The following is a 16,218-nucleotide window of genomic DNA, read 5'->3' as shown; positions in this document are numbered from 1 at the left end:
GTCAGGAACAGCTCATCAAGAGGCAGAGATTTGCTAAGGAACCCTTAAGTTTTTAAGGAGCATTCAGATGTTTAAAATTTTAGTAAAATTAGTTTTAATCTTGCTAATGACAGCAGATGTGTGGCAAACAGCCAGGACTTGAACTTAAAATGTCTAGAGATATTCGTGGATAAACTGTCTGGTTACTTATTGAAACCATAAAAATTCTACTCCAGTGATACATCTAAGTTTATTAAGATGGCAGTGTGCAAAATAGGTACTCATCCGTATGTTCCAGCCATTTGCTAACCTTTCTTATTTGGGATTCTTCACACTACGTGGTTAGTAACATCTAGACAGTTTGTAGTGAGAAGAAAATCCGGAGACATCAGTCTCAGAGCAACTCATTTTCTGTTTGGCTGAATGACTTTGATCGTTGTGGGGAGGAGGGTTGTCTGCAAGTTTTGAAGGTAGAGTTCAGTTGGTGAGACACTAGGTGAGGGTTGGAAGCTCACTGTTCTGCCACCCCTTCCCTTTCACTGTTCTCCCCCGTACTCTCTGTTCACCAAAGCCGAATTTTAAGAACTTGATATAGGTTCTATAAAGATGCTTTAGAATTTGCATGCTCTCTTGGTAAACAGTACTACTAATTGTGATAATCATTTAACTGTTCCATGCCAAATGTTACAAGCTATGGTAATTTAAATAGTTAAGTGTTTTTAAGCCTGTCTTTGTCAATATGCCATTATAACCTACTTAGGGTTTTGTGAATAGTTAAAAAAAGCCTTTCAGTATTTTCTGTACGTGTTTTAGTTATCAAAACATAATATACTGTGTTAAGTCATTTAGTCATTGGCTTTCACTGAAAAATAATGAAGAAATACACTAAAAGTTACATAAAAGATTTTTTGCTTTAATTTCAAAGGGAGTTTTGCCTTTGTTAGTGCCTAGTCTATTAACATTTAATTCAGCCATAAAAGCCCTGAGAGACGATAAATCAGAAATTCTAAGCAAGGTGATTGTGATGAATAGATGCTTCAAGCTACCTGTTTCACTTCTCACTGGAATGATAGGTAAAATATAAAAAGAGAAAACTGAAGAAATAGCGGGATTCAGAAACATTCTATGTCCAAGAAATGGAACAGAAAGTGCCTGACTCTGCATCAGTAAGCAGGCACTGTCAGCCAGGAGTTTGGCTTATTTGGGGTAATAGATTTGCAAGTGCCACGTTCACAGCCAGGTGCTAGAGTCGGGCTCACTGAGGTTAAGCACCTACCCGCTACAGGAGGCTGAAAATAGCCTCTTGCAGTTGTTACCTGAGGCTCTAGGGTAGGGAGTACAGAGGACAAACTGGAACTGAAACCTGCCCTTTGCTGGCTTGGAGACTGGACTGAGGGATAGGAGTTTCCAACTGCCAGTGTGAGATCTGGTTCAGGATAGAAGGGTCGGATTGTGTTGGAAGCATAGGAGCATGAGGAGGAGAGTAAAAGGATATAGCCTGTTCAAAATAACGTTGCAAATTCCAAAACTTAAAAATATAGGAAGGATCATATTGCAATGTATAAATGTATCAAGTCGATCCATTATGTCCCTTAAATTTATGTATTTTTATTTTTTTAACAATTAAAATTTTTTAATATAATTCTTGTTCAAGTACAGTTTTCTGTCCCTCACTCCCATCCCAGCCGCCCCCCCATGCTCCTCACCTTCCTCCCATTTCCACCCCCCTTAGTTGTTCTCCATATGTCCTCTATAGTAGTTTCTGTGAATCCTTCCCCTTTTCCCCTGAAATTCTCTCCCCTCTCCCCTCTGGTCCCTGTCAGTCTGTTCTGAATTTCAGTGTCTTTGGTCATATTTTGCTTGCTTGTTTGTCTTGTTGTTTAAGTTCCTGTTAAAGGTGAGATCATATGGCATTTGTCTTTCACTGCTTGGCTTAATTTCATTCAGCATAATGCTTTCCAGTTCCATCCATGCTGTTGCAAAGGGTAGTAGCTCCTTCTTTCTTTCTGCAGCATAGAATTCCACTGTGTAAATGTACCATAGTTTTTTGATCCATTCATTTACTGATGAGCATCTAGGTTGCTTCCAACTCTTGGCTATTGTAAATTGTGCTGCTATGAACATTGGGGTGCATAGGTTCTTTTGGATTGGTGTTTCAGGGTTCTTAGGATATAATCCCAGCAGTGGAATTGCTGGGTCAAAAGGCAGGTCCATTTTTAGTTTTCTTAGAAAATTCCATACTGTTTTCCATAGTGGTTGTACCAGTCTGCAATCCCACCAACAGTGAACTAGAGTTCCCTTTCCCCACAGCCCCTCCAACATTTGTTGTTTGTTGCTTTGTTTATGATGGCCATTCTGATGGGTGTAAGGTGGTATCTCATTGTGGTTTTAATTTGCATCTCTCTGATAGCTAGTGATGTTGAGCATCTTTTCATGTGTCTCTGGATCCTCTGTAATTATGCTCCTTAAATTTATAGTTATATGTCAATTATACCTCAGTAAAAAATAAGAATAAAAAATACATGAAGAAGTCTAATAAGAAAGTTTAAAAATCAACTATCAAATATGAATTAACTCCAGGTGATATTAAAATAACAGCTTGAATTGCTTTAAAGTGAATTAAATTTCCTCAAAAGAATAAATTAAGTACTCATATTTTTTGAAACAAGCAGATATGAAACTAGAACAAATCTGGAAAAGGGCCAACTAGAAATCTTAGAAATTAAAATGTAGTCACTAAAATAAAAATTTAATAGTCGTAGTCTATTAAAGTAGAATACATAGTCAAGTAGAGAATTCATAAATTGGAATTCATCCTGAATGCATAAAGGAAAGCAAAAAGGTTTTCAAAAAAATGATAAGCATTTAAGAGGCATGAAGCTCTAGCTTATATTTAATAGGCATTTCAGAGAGAGAGAATAGAGAAATGATAGAGAAGAAAATAAAGAGATAATGGATGAGGATTTTTCAGAATTTGAGAAAAACAAGGATCTTCAGATGAAAAGTATACTTTGAGTATTAAGCAGTATAAATGCAAAGAAATCCACAGATTTAAACACCAAAACAAGAAACAACCCAACTTAAAAGCTTCCAAGGAGAAAAGTCAGAATGCTGTCAGTCCAGTTGTTGCCCTTTTGAAGTAGACTTTTTATGTGAAACCATATGCAGAAAACAAAGGGAAGAGTGATTTGGAGTAATATCCATGGAAGAGTAAAGGAAAAAAAGTATATGTTACCCTAGAATTTTACACTGGTCTGAATCATCATTCTAGAGTGAAGGCATAATAAAAGCTTTTTTACATATGTAAAGAGAATGTCAATGATCACTAACCCACCTACATTTAAAATTTTTTTTAAAATTTAATCTTTATTGTATATTTTAACATTACCTTTAGGCCTTACACCCTCTTTCCTCCAGCAATCACCACACTGTTGTCCGTGTCCATGAAGTGCTTTTTCCTTTTTGCTCAATCTCTCTACCACCTAACCTCTCCCCAACTAGCTGTCATTTAAAGTATATATTTTTCTTTTTTTTCAAAAATTTTGTTCATTTATTTTTTAGAGGGAGGAGAAGGGAGGGAGAAAGAGAGGGAGAGAAACATCATTGTGAGAAACATCAACCAGTTGCCTCTGGCATTCGCCCCAGCTGGGGACCAGGGCTGCAACCTATGCATGTGCCCTGACCAGCAGTCAAACTGGCGGCCTTTCACTTTGTGGGATGATGCCCAACCCACTGAGGCACAAAGGCCAAGGCAAAGTGTATATTTCTGTACGATGCAGAGTAAACCCAGAGAGACAGAAGAGTTGGGATATAAGAGGCAATGAAGAGCAAGAAATGGATAAAATGTGTTGGTAAAATTACCTATTGGTAATAAAAAAAATAAACCTTTAAAATTTTAGTCAAGAGTAGTAAGGTAGTCGTTTTCAGTGGTTAAAGATTTATTTATTGTTCTAGAAGAATGTAAAGATACTGAATAACTTTACAGATGGTTAAGAAAGATTAAGAGGGGACTTCCGCCAAGATGGAGGCATACGTGGAAACACTGTGCCTTCTCCCACAACCAAGTTTGAATACAACAAAGGTTTGAAGAACAAGGACACACCCAAAGACCAGAAAACGGAATTATACAGAAGTCCAACAACTACGAACCGTTCAATGGGGACGGTAAGAGAGGCGGAGCCAGCAGCGGAGCTGGGTCGGGCAGGACAGGGCCCCTGACCTAGGCACACAGGCAGCCCGGAACCAGTTGGGGTGTGGGGCAGACTGACCACGGTCGCACATTCGCGCACAGTGAGACGGACCACACAGGCCCCAGGGGGCGAACCCAGTGGTGGAGGGCTGACGGCGGTGGCACACTCGCGTGCAGTGGCACGAAACGCGTGGGCCTGGTGACGGCGGTGGCTGCGGTGCCGGTGGGGGCCACGGCGGCAGGCGGCAGAGGGAAGCCATTGTCCCTCTTTAAGCCCGCCCCCACATACAACGTCACAACCCAGCGACTTAGTTGCCCTGCTCTAGTGACCACTTTAGGGCTCCGATCCTGCTACGGAACAGGCACGAACAGCCCAAAAGATGGCGCAAGAAGAACTCAAAGTCCCAGAGCCAATAACTCTAAGCGACCGAGAAATTGCCAGCCTCTCAGAAGCACAATTCAAGACACTGTTTATCAGGATGCTCACAGAACTGGTTGATTATAGTCACAAATTAGAGGAACATATGAAGGCTAAACTAATTGAAATGAAGGGAGATGCACAGGAAACCAATAGTGATGGAAAGGAAACTGGGACTCAAATCAATGGAATGGACCAGAAGGAAGAACAAAACATCCCACCAGAAAGGAATGAAGAAATGAGAATTCAAAAAAATGAGGAGAGGCTTAGGAACCTCCAGGACATCTTTAAACGTTCCAACATCCGGATTATAGGGGTACCAGAAGGGGGAAAGAAACAGCCACGAGTGGAAAACTTATTTGAACAAATAATAAAGGAGAACTTCCCCAGTCTGGCAAAGGAAATAGACTTCCAGGAAATCCAGGAAGCTCAGAGAGTCCCAAAGAAGTTGGACCCAAGAAGGAACACACCAAGGCACATCATAATTACATTAGCCAAGACTAAAATGAAGGAGAGAATCCTAGAAGCAGCAAGGGATAAGGGGACAGTCACCTACAAAGGAGTACCCATCAGACTGTCAGCAGATTTCTCAAAAGAGACCTTACAGGCAAGAAGGGGCTGGAAAGAAGTATTCCAAGTCATGAAATCCAAAGACCTACAGCCAAGATTGCTTTATCCAGCAAAACTTTCATTTAGAATGGAAGGACAGATAAAGTGCTTCTCAGATAAGGTCAAGTTCAAGGAGTTCATCAGCACCAAGCCCTTATTATATGAAATGCTAAAGGGACTTATCTAAGAAAAAGAAGATGAAATATATTAACAGTGAAAGGACAGCAAACACACAGTTATTAACAACCACACTTAAAACAAAAGCAAACCAAGAGGACAGCTAGATCAGGAGTGGAACCATAGAAATGAAGAACACATGGAGGGTTAGCAACAGGGGAGTGGGAGGAGGAGAAGGGGGGAGAAGGCTCAGAAAATAGCATAGATGGTAGGTAGAAAATAGATAGGGGGGAGGGCGAGAATAGTGGGGGAAATATAGAATCTAAAGAACTTGAGACACGTGGTTATAAACTAAGGGGGGGGGATGGTGGGGGAGGGAGTGTGCGGGTGGAGGGGAATGAAGGGGGGAATAGAACAACTGTAATGGTATAATCAATAAAATATATTTTAAAAAATAAATAAAATAAAGATAAAAAAAGAAAGATTAAGAGGGAAGTATGCATGTTAAATTTCTAAGTGGAATCATTAAAACAGTGAGAATAGAAACCAGCATGTGGGATGGGGTGAGAGGAAGATGTAGAAAACTTGATCTATCTAGCAGGTGGCAGGAAAGGCAAAATAAAAATAAAAGCAAAGGAAAAAGACTGGTAAACTGAAAACAGACAATAAGATGGCAGAGTCCAGAAGTACCACTAATGAAGTCAGATTTCATGGTGTTACATATTGTTTAAATACATTCCTCCTCTGAAAAGGTGGAAACAGTTTATTTCTGTTTCTACATGTTTTCAGAGATCTGTGTCCTGGGTCTTTACTATCTTATCTGTTCAAAATCTTTGCTCTTCTGATTTTATTCTCTTAATCTCCTACACCAACAATTTCTCCCTTCACTTCATCATTTCCATTTCTATATAAAATACTGTCAATCTTTCCTTGATTCCATTCTTCATGCCAGCTGCTGCAGAGTGCAAATACTGCTTTTACTTCATCATCTCACATTCTCATTTCAACCTGTTGCCTCCATCCTTACTGTTCCTTCTGAAACTGCTGTTACCAAAAGATTATGAGCAATCTCCATTTTGCTAATTCCGCTTTCACTTCTAACCTTTGCCTTCATGGAAATTACACAAGCATCTATTCATAAATTAAATATTATTTTAAAATTGAGGCAGTAAACAACAGTGGTTTAGACACAGACTAATCAAAATGACTTGAGTTTCAATTCTTCAGTAACTCCACATTTAAGATGGTAGTTCTGAGACTTTGGGGGAAGCTCTAAGACTTCCCTGTGCCTCAGTGTCTTCAGCTGTAAGGTAAAGGTAATAGTGCTCACCTCAGCAGTTTTGTAAGGACTAAATGCACACAGAGCGCACAGTGTGATACCTGGCATGTGACAAATGCTTAGGAAATGTTAGCTGTAATTAATAAACTCAGAATACGATTTTGTTATTGACTGAGGATAGGAATATAAGGGAAATGTTTTAAAGCTGAAATTTTATTGTAAAATATTTGATACTTATAAAAGAATATATGTAGTATTTACACAAGTTAGAAAACATAGTAAAATCGACACTTGGGCATTTACCACCCAACCTAAGAACTTTTCTTTCTTTCATTTCTTTCTCTTAGCATAAAGTTCTCAGGTCTATTCATGCTGTTGCAAAGGGTAAAACTTTCTGTTTTACGGCCGAGTAGTGTTCCATTGTGTAAATGTCCCACAGTTGTTTTATTCAGTCATCTACTGATGGGCACTTGGGATGCTCTTATACCTTGGCAATTGTAAGTAATGCTGCAGTGAACAGAGAGGTGCTCGTGTTCTTTGAATTAATGTTTTGGGTTTCTTCAAAACCTTACAGTCTTAATAATATTCCCCCTCACTCTATGTATCCAGTCTGACTATCCTGAATTTTGTGTTTGTCTCTTGATTTAAAAAAAGAGAAAGAAACAGATTTAGTCATTTGTATATATATGTCCCTAATTGTTAATTTAGCTTTTGTTTGTACTTTTATTATAATAGCTTATAGTAAGTAGTCTTTTGTGATTTACTTTTTTCATTAAATTTTGTTGCTAAGGTTTATCCTGATAATTCATAAATTTTCATGGAGATAATTATAGCATGTATATTTTAGGACTGTGTGAATTAAATGAGTTGGGACATGAAAGTACTTACTTAGCCTGGTGCTTGGCACACAGTAAGGGGTTAAAGATAGTCATTATGTTTATTCTTCTTCATTGCTGTGTGAAGTGTTATATAATAGAACATGGTTAGTTTATTATCTTGCTTATGGGCATTGAGGTTGTTTACAGTTTAAAACAACACAATGTAAAGCTGTACATTCATATACCTCTCTTCTTGTGCCCTCAGACAAGTTACTGTAAGCTAAAGGGTTGGCCAAAAGGTTGGTATGGTTTTTTCCATAAAATAGAAGATTCATTTTTCACTTTTGCCAATAACTATTGAATTGGATATTTTGAATATGTTGTATGTCTCCTGTGTGGTGTAATGTCGATTGTTCTCAGTTAATGACTCGATTGCTATCAACATCAACTGGTGTACCCGATCGTCCAGCGAGAAATCTTCAGCACGAAACTTTGCACAGTACTTTTGACATGTTCGGTCAATCATAGCACCTTCTCCATACACTGCACAAATCTTTTTTGCGTTTCTGTTGCATTTTACCTTTCTTGACATAATAAAGCATCATATGCCAAAAATGTTGTGTATTTTCTTTCATCTTCAATATTAAAATGGCTACACAAAAAGTCACCAATTTTGATGTTTTTTTAAAATGCATGTTGATATGGCAGCTGTCACAATACAGTCTAACAAAATTGTTTTGAATGAAGCTAAAGACAACTAAGCACTACTAGAGGCATCTGAATGGAAAAAACCAAATGAACTTTTTGGCCAACCCAATATACTGACCTAGAAGTAGAATTGCTAGGTCATAAATTATGCTTGTGTTTAACTATGTTAGATAATGTCAACTTGTTTACCAAGGTTGTTGTGTTTTTTAACTTATGTCTATTCATGTTTCCATCAGCAGTGTGTGAGGGTATTGTCATACTTTTTCATATTCTTAATCTGAAGATTATAAAATGGTATCTTGTGGTTTCATTTGGATTCTACTAATAATGAGGCAATCATCTCTTCATATGTTTACTAGCTATTTGTATTTCCTTTTCTATGCAAGTTCTTGTTGTCAGCCCTTTTTTTCTAGTGGGTTGTCTTTTATCTGAAGGAACCCTTTTTTAAAAAATATATTTTATTGATTATGCCATTACAGGTGTCCCATTCCCCCCCTTCACTCCCCTCCACCCTGCACACCCCTCTCCCTCCATTCCCCCCCTTTAGTTCATGTCTATGTGTCACAAGTTCTTTAGATTCTGTATTTCCCATAGTATTCTTGCCCTCCCCCCTGTCTATTTTCTACGTACCGTCTATGCTACTTATTCTCTGTACCTTCTCCCTGCTTCTCCTCCTCCCACTCCCGTTGCTAACCCTCCATGTGATCTCCATTTCTATGGTTCCCCTCCTGATCTAGCTGTCCTCTTGGTTTGCTTTTGTTTTAGGTGTGGTTGTTAGTAACTGTGAGTTTGCTGTCCTTTCACTGTTCCTATTTTTATCTTATTTTTCTTAGACAAGTCCCTTTAACATTTCATATAATAAGGGCTTGGTGATGATGAACTCCTTGAATTTGATCTTATCTGAGAAGCACTTTATCTGTCCTTCCATTCTAAATGAAAGCTTTGCTGGATAGCATAATCTTGGCTGTAGATCTTTGGATTTCATGACTTGGAATACTTCTTTCCAGCCCCTTCTTGCCTGTAAGGTCTCTTTTGAGAAATCCGCTGACAGTCTGATGGGAACTCCTTTGTAGGTGACTATCCCCTTATCTCTTGCTGCTTCTAGGATTCTCTCCTTCATTTTAATCTTGGCTAATGTAATTATGATGTGCCTTGGTGTGTTCCTTCTTGGGTCCAACTTCTTTGGCACTCTCTGAGCTTCCTGGATTTCCTGGAAGTCTGTTTCCTTTGCCAGCCTGGAGAATTTCTCCTTTATTATTTGTTCAAATACGTTTTCCACCCGTGGTTGTTCCTCTTCCCCTTCTGGTACCCCTGTAATTCGGATGTTGGAACGTTTCAAGATGTCCTGGAGGTTCCTAAGCCTCTCCTCATTTTTTTGAATTCTTGTTTCTTCCTTCTTTTCTGTTTGATTGTTTCGTTCTTCCTTCTGGTCCACTCCCTTGATTTGAGTCCCAGTTTCCTTTCCATCACTATTGGTTTCCCGGACATCTCCCTTCATTTCAATTAGTTTAGCCTTCATATGTTCCTCTAATTGTGGCTAAAATCAACCAATTCTGTGAGCATCCTGATCACCAGTGTTTTGAACTGTGCGTCTGAAAGGTTGGCTATTTCTTGGCCACTTAGAATTATAGGCTCTGGGGCTTTGAGCTGTTCTTGAGTCATAATGTTTGGCCTGTTTGCACCTGTTATGTATCAGGGGGGCGACCCAGTCGCTGGGTTGTAATGCAGTCTGGCTGAGTGGTTCGTTGTTGTTGGGCTTCTGTACAGTTCAATTTTCACTGTTTTGACTGCGTTTTTGTTTCTAAAATTTCGCTGTCTTTAAATTTAGTTATGGGAGGGGGCACAGTGTTTCCACCTACGCCTCCATCTTAGCCAGAAGTCTCTGAAGGAATTCTTAAATATTCTTGATACTTATCCTTAGTTGATTCTAGTTGTTGGAAATATATTCTCACAGTTTGAGGCTTTTCTTTTTTTCCCTTTTGATGAACAGATGTTATGAATTTTAACTTAGCAGAATTTGTCCATTTCTCTTTGTATTGTTTATATCTTATTAAGCAATCTGACTCTATGACAAAAATAAGCAATATTGTTGTCTGTTAGGCATGTAAAAACAACCAGTTTCAACTTAAAGTTTTAATGTAGATTTCAACTTCCTTTTGCTTATTTACTTATGGGGGGGGAGCTGAACAGTAGTTTCAGTAATTCTTAATGGTTATTTTTCACTGAAGAGCACCTCAAGAACAGTCAAGTAGAGGAATCAACAGTGTGTCTGTCCTTGTTTTGGTCCTTATTTTAAAGGAATGATCTAAAGCTTCACCATTGAATACAATGTTTAGGTTTGTTTTACCCTGTAAAGAAATTCCTTTCTGTCCTAATTTTCTGAAAGGGTTTGAAACTTGCATTGGTGTTGAATTTTATTAAATGCTTTTTCTTTAGCTCCTGAAATGCTTCTATAGTTTTTCTCCTTTAATCTGTTAATGATGGGAATCAGTAGCTTTTTAGATGTTTAAGTGCTTTTAACATTCCTAGGATAAATCCAACTTGTCTATGATATATTACCTTTTTAATACATTGCCAGATTGTTAGTTAATAATTAAGTTTATAGGTCTGTATGAAAGCCATTGATTAATATAAAATTTTAAATAATCTTTACAGCAGAAAATATAGGTGCAGAACTCAAAGCTCCACTGATTAAGCAAGAACCTCTCCAAGTAAGAGGTAAATATATTTTATTCTATTTTTTTATAATGGTGTTTTAAAATTAAATATATCAAATTAGTTTGTATAGTGCTTTTTATGAGGGTTAGGGTTATTGACCGTAGAATTTATTCTCCTATTTATAAGCTGATTTTCTTCTGAAGTTAACTTTGCATTTTAATCACAAATTTTGTGGTAATTGTGTTTTTTTTTTCTAAAAACCCCAAAGAACTGAGTAATGGCAAAGAAAAACCATTAATTACTTTATTATTTTACAAAAGTAATGTGATTAAAGAACCAGAGGTCAATACATTTCAGCTACAACTTTTTCAAATCCATGTAGAGTTTGGACATCCTCGTCTGACTCTCTCTTTTGGGAGTAACCGTGTGTAAGGAGCCTGCAGCTCTGTTCCTTGTAACGCCCTGTGGCTCCCACCGACCTGCGGCCCCTGATCCAAGGCAGCGTGTTTCACAGAGGCAGTAGCTGTGTGATTAGGAGCACCGCGGCTTTAGAGTCAGGCAAAGAAGGATTTTATTTGTGGCCCCCGCATGTACCAACTATATGGCGCTGGGCAGTTCACTTGGCTTCTCTGAGCCATAGTTTTCTTCTCTATAATTAGGTGCTACAAGTGGAACTTCTTTTGTAGGGTAATTTTGAAGATGATACCTGGTGCTGTTACCATTAAGAATAATTAATGTGATAGCAGACATTATTATTAATAATCTGGGCCAGACATAGGCCAACAGGGATTTCTAGCTACTTGGAAGGAATTTTTTAATTTCTTCAAAGTAATTAAAAAAAAAACCCTAATCTTTTTAAAAGAGAGATGTAATTTCCTTCTCTACTCCAGAGGAGCTAATCTGGATTTTGAAGTTGGCAGTTTAGAGACTTGAACTCATGTGAAAAGAAATCTGAACATTTTTATATACTGTTTTTTTAAACAAGGTTTTTTTTTAATCCTCACCCCTGAGGGTACGTTTTCATTGATTTTTAGAGAGGAAAGGGGAGGGAGACAGAAACATCAGTTGGTTGTCTCCCATATGCACCCCAGCTGGGGATCGAATCTGCAACCTAGATATGTACCCTGATGGGGAATTGAACCTGCAGCCTTTCTGATGTACAGAAAGATGCTCCAACCACCTGAGCTACCCAGCCAGGGCTCAAATAAGATTTTGCTTTTTATATTGGACTTGAGTTTTGAAATGTTCTTCTTAAGTATTATTTGTGCATTTGATTTTAAAAGTTCGTGTGTTGAGAGTCTTTTTACCTACTGCAGTTACAGATAATTTTAGTCTTAAGTTGCTCTTTGGACTTGAAAGTGGAACAGAAAATTTATGAGTTAATAGACATGAGAATAGAATGTGAAATGACTAGGTGTCACTTTTTAACAGAACATGAGTTTATTCTGTTATTTTGCTCTTGCTCTTCAGTTATCTGCTTATGTTATTTATTTATATCATATAACCAAAAGTCTCACTTTATAATATGATTTATGAACATAGGCCAATATTGAATGTAATTTTTAATTCACAGATTACAATTGATGCCAAATTGGCATCTCAGTATTGATGTCTCTGTCTTTCTTATGAACAGTTTGATACTTGATAATAAATAATTTAATAGAAGGTAGTATTTTACCCGTAGTCTGTAATAAACTTCCTATAAGTTTTAGCTGATAAAAATGTTCCTTTTGTTTACTTCAGTTTTTTGCATTATGGGAAGCCATCCAGTGGCTTTCAAACTTTTTGTCTGCAACCTACTTAAGAAATACGGTTTAATAAGTTAGTTTTTATATAGATTATTATATATAACTGAAAATAGAGCTTTCGCAAAAAAGTACTTATTCTTAACTTCATGCTGTACTCCTTGATTATATTTCCCCCGCTTTTTTTATACAGCAAAATGTTGTTTTTATTCCAGTTTTGAAAACTGTGGTTTCTCTTCAGATCGTGTAAATCCTGTAAATTGTGTGGTTTCTCTTCAGACCCAATACTGTGGTTTCTCTTCAGATCGTGTAAATCCTTCACTTTTTACAAAAAACACTGAACTAGCCTGTAATTTTGAACTAAAACTTAAATTCACTTTCACTTCAATCCTAAATGATTTGTTTTAAACTGACCAGTGTTGCCTGTACAAGGTGTCCTTTAGACAAAGGGTTGGCATTTTACAGATGAACCATGGATAAGTTTAATGGCTACAATTGTAATTCCATTCCATTCTACACTTGGAGAACTGTTTTTTCTGATGTCATTTAGTGCATCAGAAAATTGATATTTTATGGAATTCATTAATGAAGCCTCAGCATATGTTTATCTTTAAATATGACTTTTGTTGTGAATGTTTTTGTTTTCCTATATTTTTTGGTTTTAGTCAAAGCAGTCCTTAAGAAGAGGGAGTATNACTAGCCTGTAATTTTGAACTAAAATTTAAATTCACTTTCACTTCAATCCTAAATGATTTATTTTAAACTGACCAGTGTTGCCTGTACAAGGTGTCCTTTAGACAAAGGGTTGGCATTTTGCAGATGAACCATGGATAAGTTTAATGGCTACAATTGTAATTCCATTCCATTCTGCACTTGGAGAACTGTTTTTTCTGATGTCATTTAGTGCATCAGAAAATTGATATTTTATGGAATTCATTAATGAAGCCTCAGCATATGTTTATCTTTAAATATGACTTTTGTTGTGAATGTTTTTGTTTTCCTATATTTTTTGGTTTTAGTCAAAGCAGTCCTTAAGAAGAGGGAGTATGGACCAAAGTACACTCAGAATAATTTCATCACTGGAGTCAGAGCAATAAATGAGTTCTGCCTTAAAGCCAGGTACAGTTTTTCTTTATTTTTTTAAGATTTTATTTTTTAGACAGAGGGAAAGAGAGGGAGAGAAACATCTATGTGAGAGAGAAACATCAGTTGGTTGCCTCTCGCACACGCCCTGACCAGGGAGGGACCAAACATACAAGTAGCCATGTGCCCTGACCAGGAGTCCAATCAGTGTCCCCTTGCTTTGTGGGGCGCCACCCAGCCAACTAAGTGCACTGGTCATGGCATAGTTTTTAAAAAGTGGTAGTTTGATCTCTAATCTTAAATAACCATTTATTTCTTAGAATATGTGACCAGCTACCACCACCCACGTGGAAACTTCCCCATTGCTTCTTCCTAAATTAAATATTTTTATTTATTTAAAAAAATTTTTAAATTATTTGCTTACAGGATTGAATTCTGCTCCAGCATGAGCAATTTCTGTCTTTCTGGGCTTCTTACACTCAGAAAGGCAAGTGTTCAAACCCTGTGTGTCACACAAGACGTTAAGGGCTTAATTGTTATGTTCACTTGTGTCAGAATTATAAATAATAAGATTATTTGCATATTTTATGCTTGACTTTTTAAAGTTTTGTTTTATTTGTCCAGCAGAATTGAGTGGTTCTTAATTAGTACATTTATAATTATATCCCATGTGTGGTTTCCGTTGAGTGTACAAGGGAAGGGACCTCCAAAAAACCCAGAATTGTCTTCTGGAGGCCGGGCCCCTTGTAGTGCAGGCTTCCCCCAGTAGGTGAGTGTTCCAGGAACTCGTCTGTGTCAGTGCGCCATCCGGCGTTGTGAGAGGCTACGTCCAGCTTCAGTGAATTTTCCTTTAAGACTCTCTCAGTGGTTTGCCCATTTCACAGTGGGTGACTTACAAGTGCATCTGCCCATACCACGCACTGAGTGTTCAGCAGTTTTTGACCAAACACACAGCATGACCCCACCCCCATCCCCATGCCCCACCCTACCTATTCACCCAGTCTCACTCTATGGAAAAAAGTTCTCAAAGGGAAATGTTTCGCTGATGTGGAAGAGGTGGAACAAAAAATGGCCGAAGCAGAAATGGCATCAAAAGCAAGGAGTTCAAAAACTGTTTTGAGCAGTGGAAAGTCTCAATAGGTGAATTGTATCAAGTGGAGAGTGCTTTGAAGGTGCTTGTAGTTGAGACGTGTGAGAATAAATATGCAAAGTTTAATAAATAAATTCTGGGGTTTTGAGGGGTTCCCCTTGGTAAACTATTTTTACCTCTTGTATGTTTTTCTTATGAATTTTCTTTTAATCAGAGAGATTTATTGAGATGATACGTGTCGTATATTTAAAATTTTTCCCTTTATGTGTTTACCTAGAAAAGCCATATTTATATGGAAGATTTTTTTGTTTTTTAGAGATACCAGACGTGATCTGCCCTGGTTTTCCCTCTCCCTGATGGTCATTCTCAATGGTGCATTATCAAGAAATAAGGAATCTTACAGCCAGTTTTATAACGTACATAACTAGTAAAGCAATACTCAATTGTAACATTGAGGTGAAACTATATTCTGTTTCACATAGACTATTTCATTTAATTATCACAAAAATCTTGTGAATTAAGTAGGTTAGGTATTGCTATTTGCACATTATAGGCCAAGAAAAATAATAAACATGGTAGTGATGATTCAGCTTATTTAGTGAACCAGTGACAGAGAGGAAACTAGAATAATCTTTTTAGTAGCTGATCTGAACTGTCTTTCTTGTGGTAGTTGATTGTTGATTTGTTTAAACTTCAGGTTTAATTTAGAACTTAATAATATTCCATAGTTACCACATTTTAATTTATAGGTCTTTTCATTGCTATTACAAGATTTTCTTAGGAACACCAGTAGTCAAATATAGAATTACTGTTTAGTTGTGACTTGATGAATATATAAACTTTTCCAAATTTAAGAGAAGGGAAAAATGATTAAGTAGCATGGAATTGAAATACTATCTTTGTAACTTTGAATGATATTAATACTTAATCTGGCTATAAACAAAGAGGGCTATAAATTTTAAATATTTTATAAATTAATTAATTAATTTATTTATCTTTAGAGGGGAAGGAAAGGAGAGAAGGAAGGAAATATCAGTGTATGGTTGCCTCTTGTGAGTCCCCTGCTGGGAACTGACCTGCAACCCAGGCATGTGCCCTGACTGGGAATCGAGCTGCGATCATGTGGTTCGCAGGCCCGCGCTCAATCCACTGAGCTACACCAGCCAGGGCTAAATTTTAAATTAAAATTTTTAAGTAGAGGGATGATACTCTAATTCATATTTTTACTAGTTTTCACATTTCTTAAAATATAATATATCAGACCAGTGGTTTGTCCATAGTAGGAGAAATGTAAGTACCTAGGAAGGAACTTAATCTCCACATTTAATGTATGTATCTGTATTGAATGTCAAGAATAATTTTTTTCACTATCTCTAGACCAGTTTTTGTGTACAAAATGCAGTCTTTATAAACTGATTTTTAAGTGCTATACAGATCTATGATCTTTTAAGATGAGGATCAGTGTAGTAGCTTTTCTCTGTTCATAATAATTATTTAAATACATAAGCTATATGAATACTGTGAA

General features: G+C 37.2%; 1 protein-coding gene across 1 annotated transcript in view; it reads left to right on the top strand.

Annotated features, from left to right (window-relative positions):
• Positions 1-16,218, top strand: part of SLC30A9 (solute carrier family 30 member 9) — a 78,077-nt gene that overhangs the window by 14,269 nt on the left and 47,590 nt on the right. Inside the window, exons 3-4 of the mRNA XM_037064238.1 lie at positions 10,773-10,835; positions 13,540-13,639. Of these exons, the coding sequence (XP_036920133.1) occupies positions 10,773-10,835; positions 13,540-13,639 (163 nt within the window). The remainder of the gene's footprint in view (positions 1-10,772; positions 10,836-13,539; positions 13,640-16,218) is intronic.

The sequence above is a fragment of the Sturnira hondurensis genome, unplaced genomic scaffold (genome assembly GCF_014824575.4).
Source record: "Sturnira hondurensis isolate 20B ecotype Veracruz unplaced genomic scaffold, ASM1482457v3 Scaffold0015056, whole genome shotgun sequence".
Taxonomy (NCBI): domain Eukaryota; kingdom Metazoa; phylum Chordata; class Mammalia; order Chiroptera; family Phyllostomidae; genus Sturnira; species Sturnira hondurensis.
This window is presented reverse-complemented; position numbering and strand designations above follow the sequence as displayed.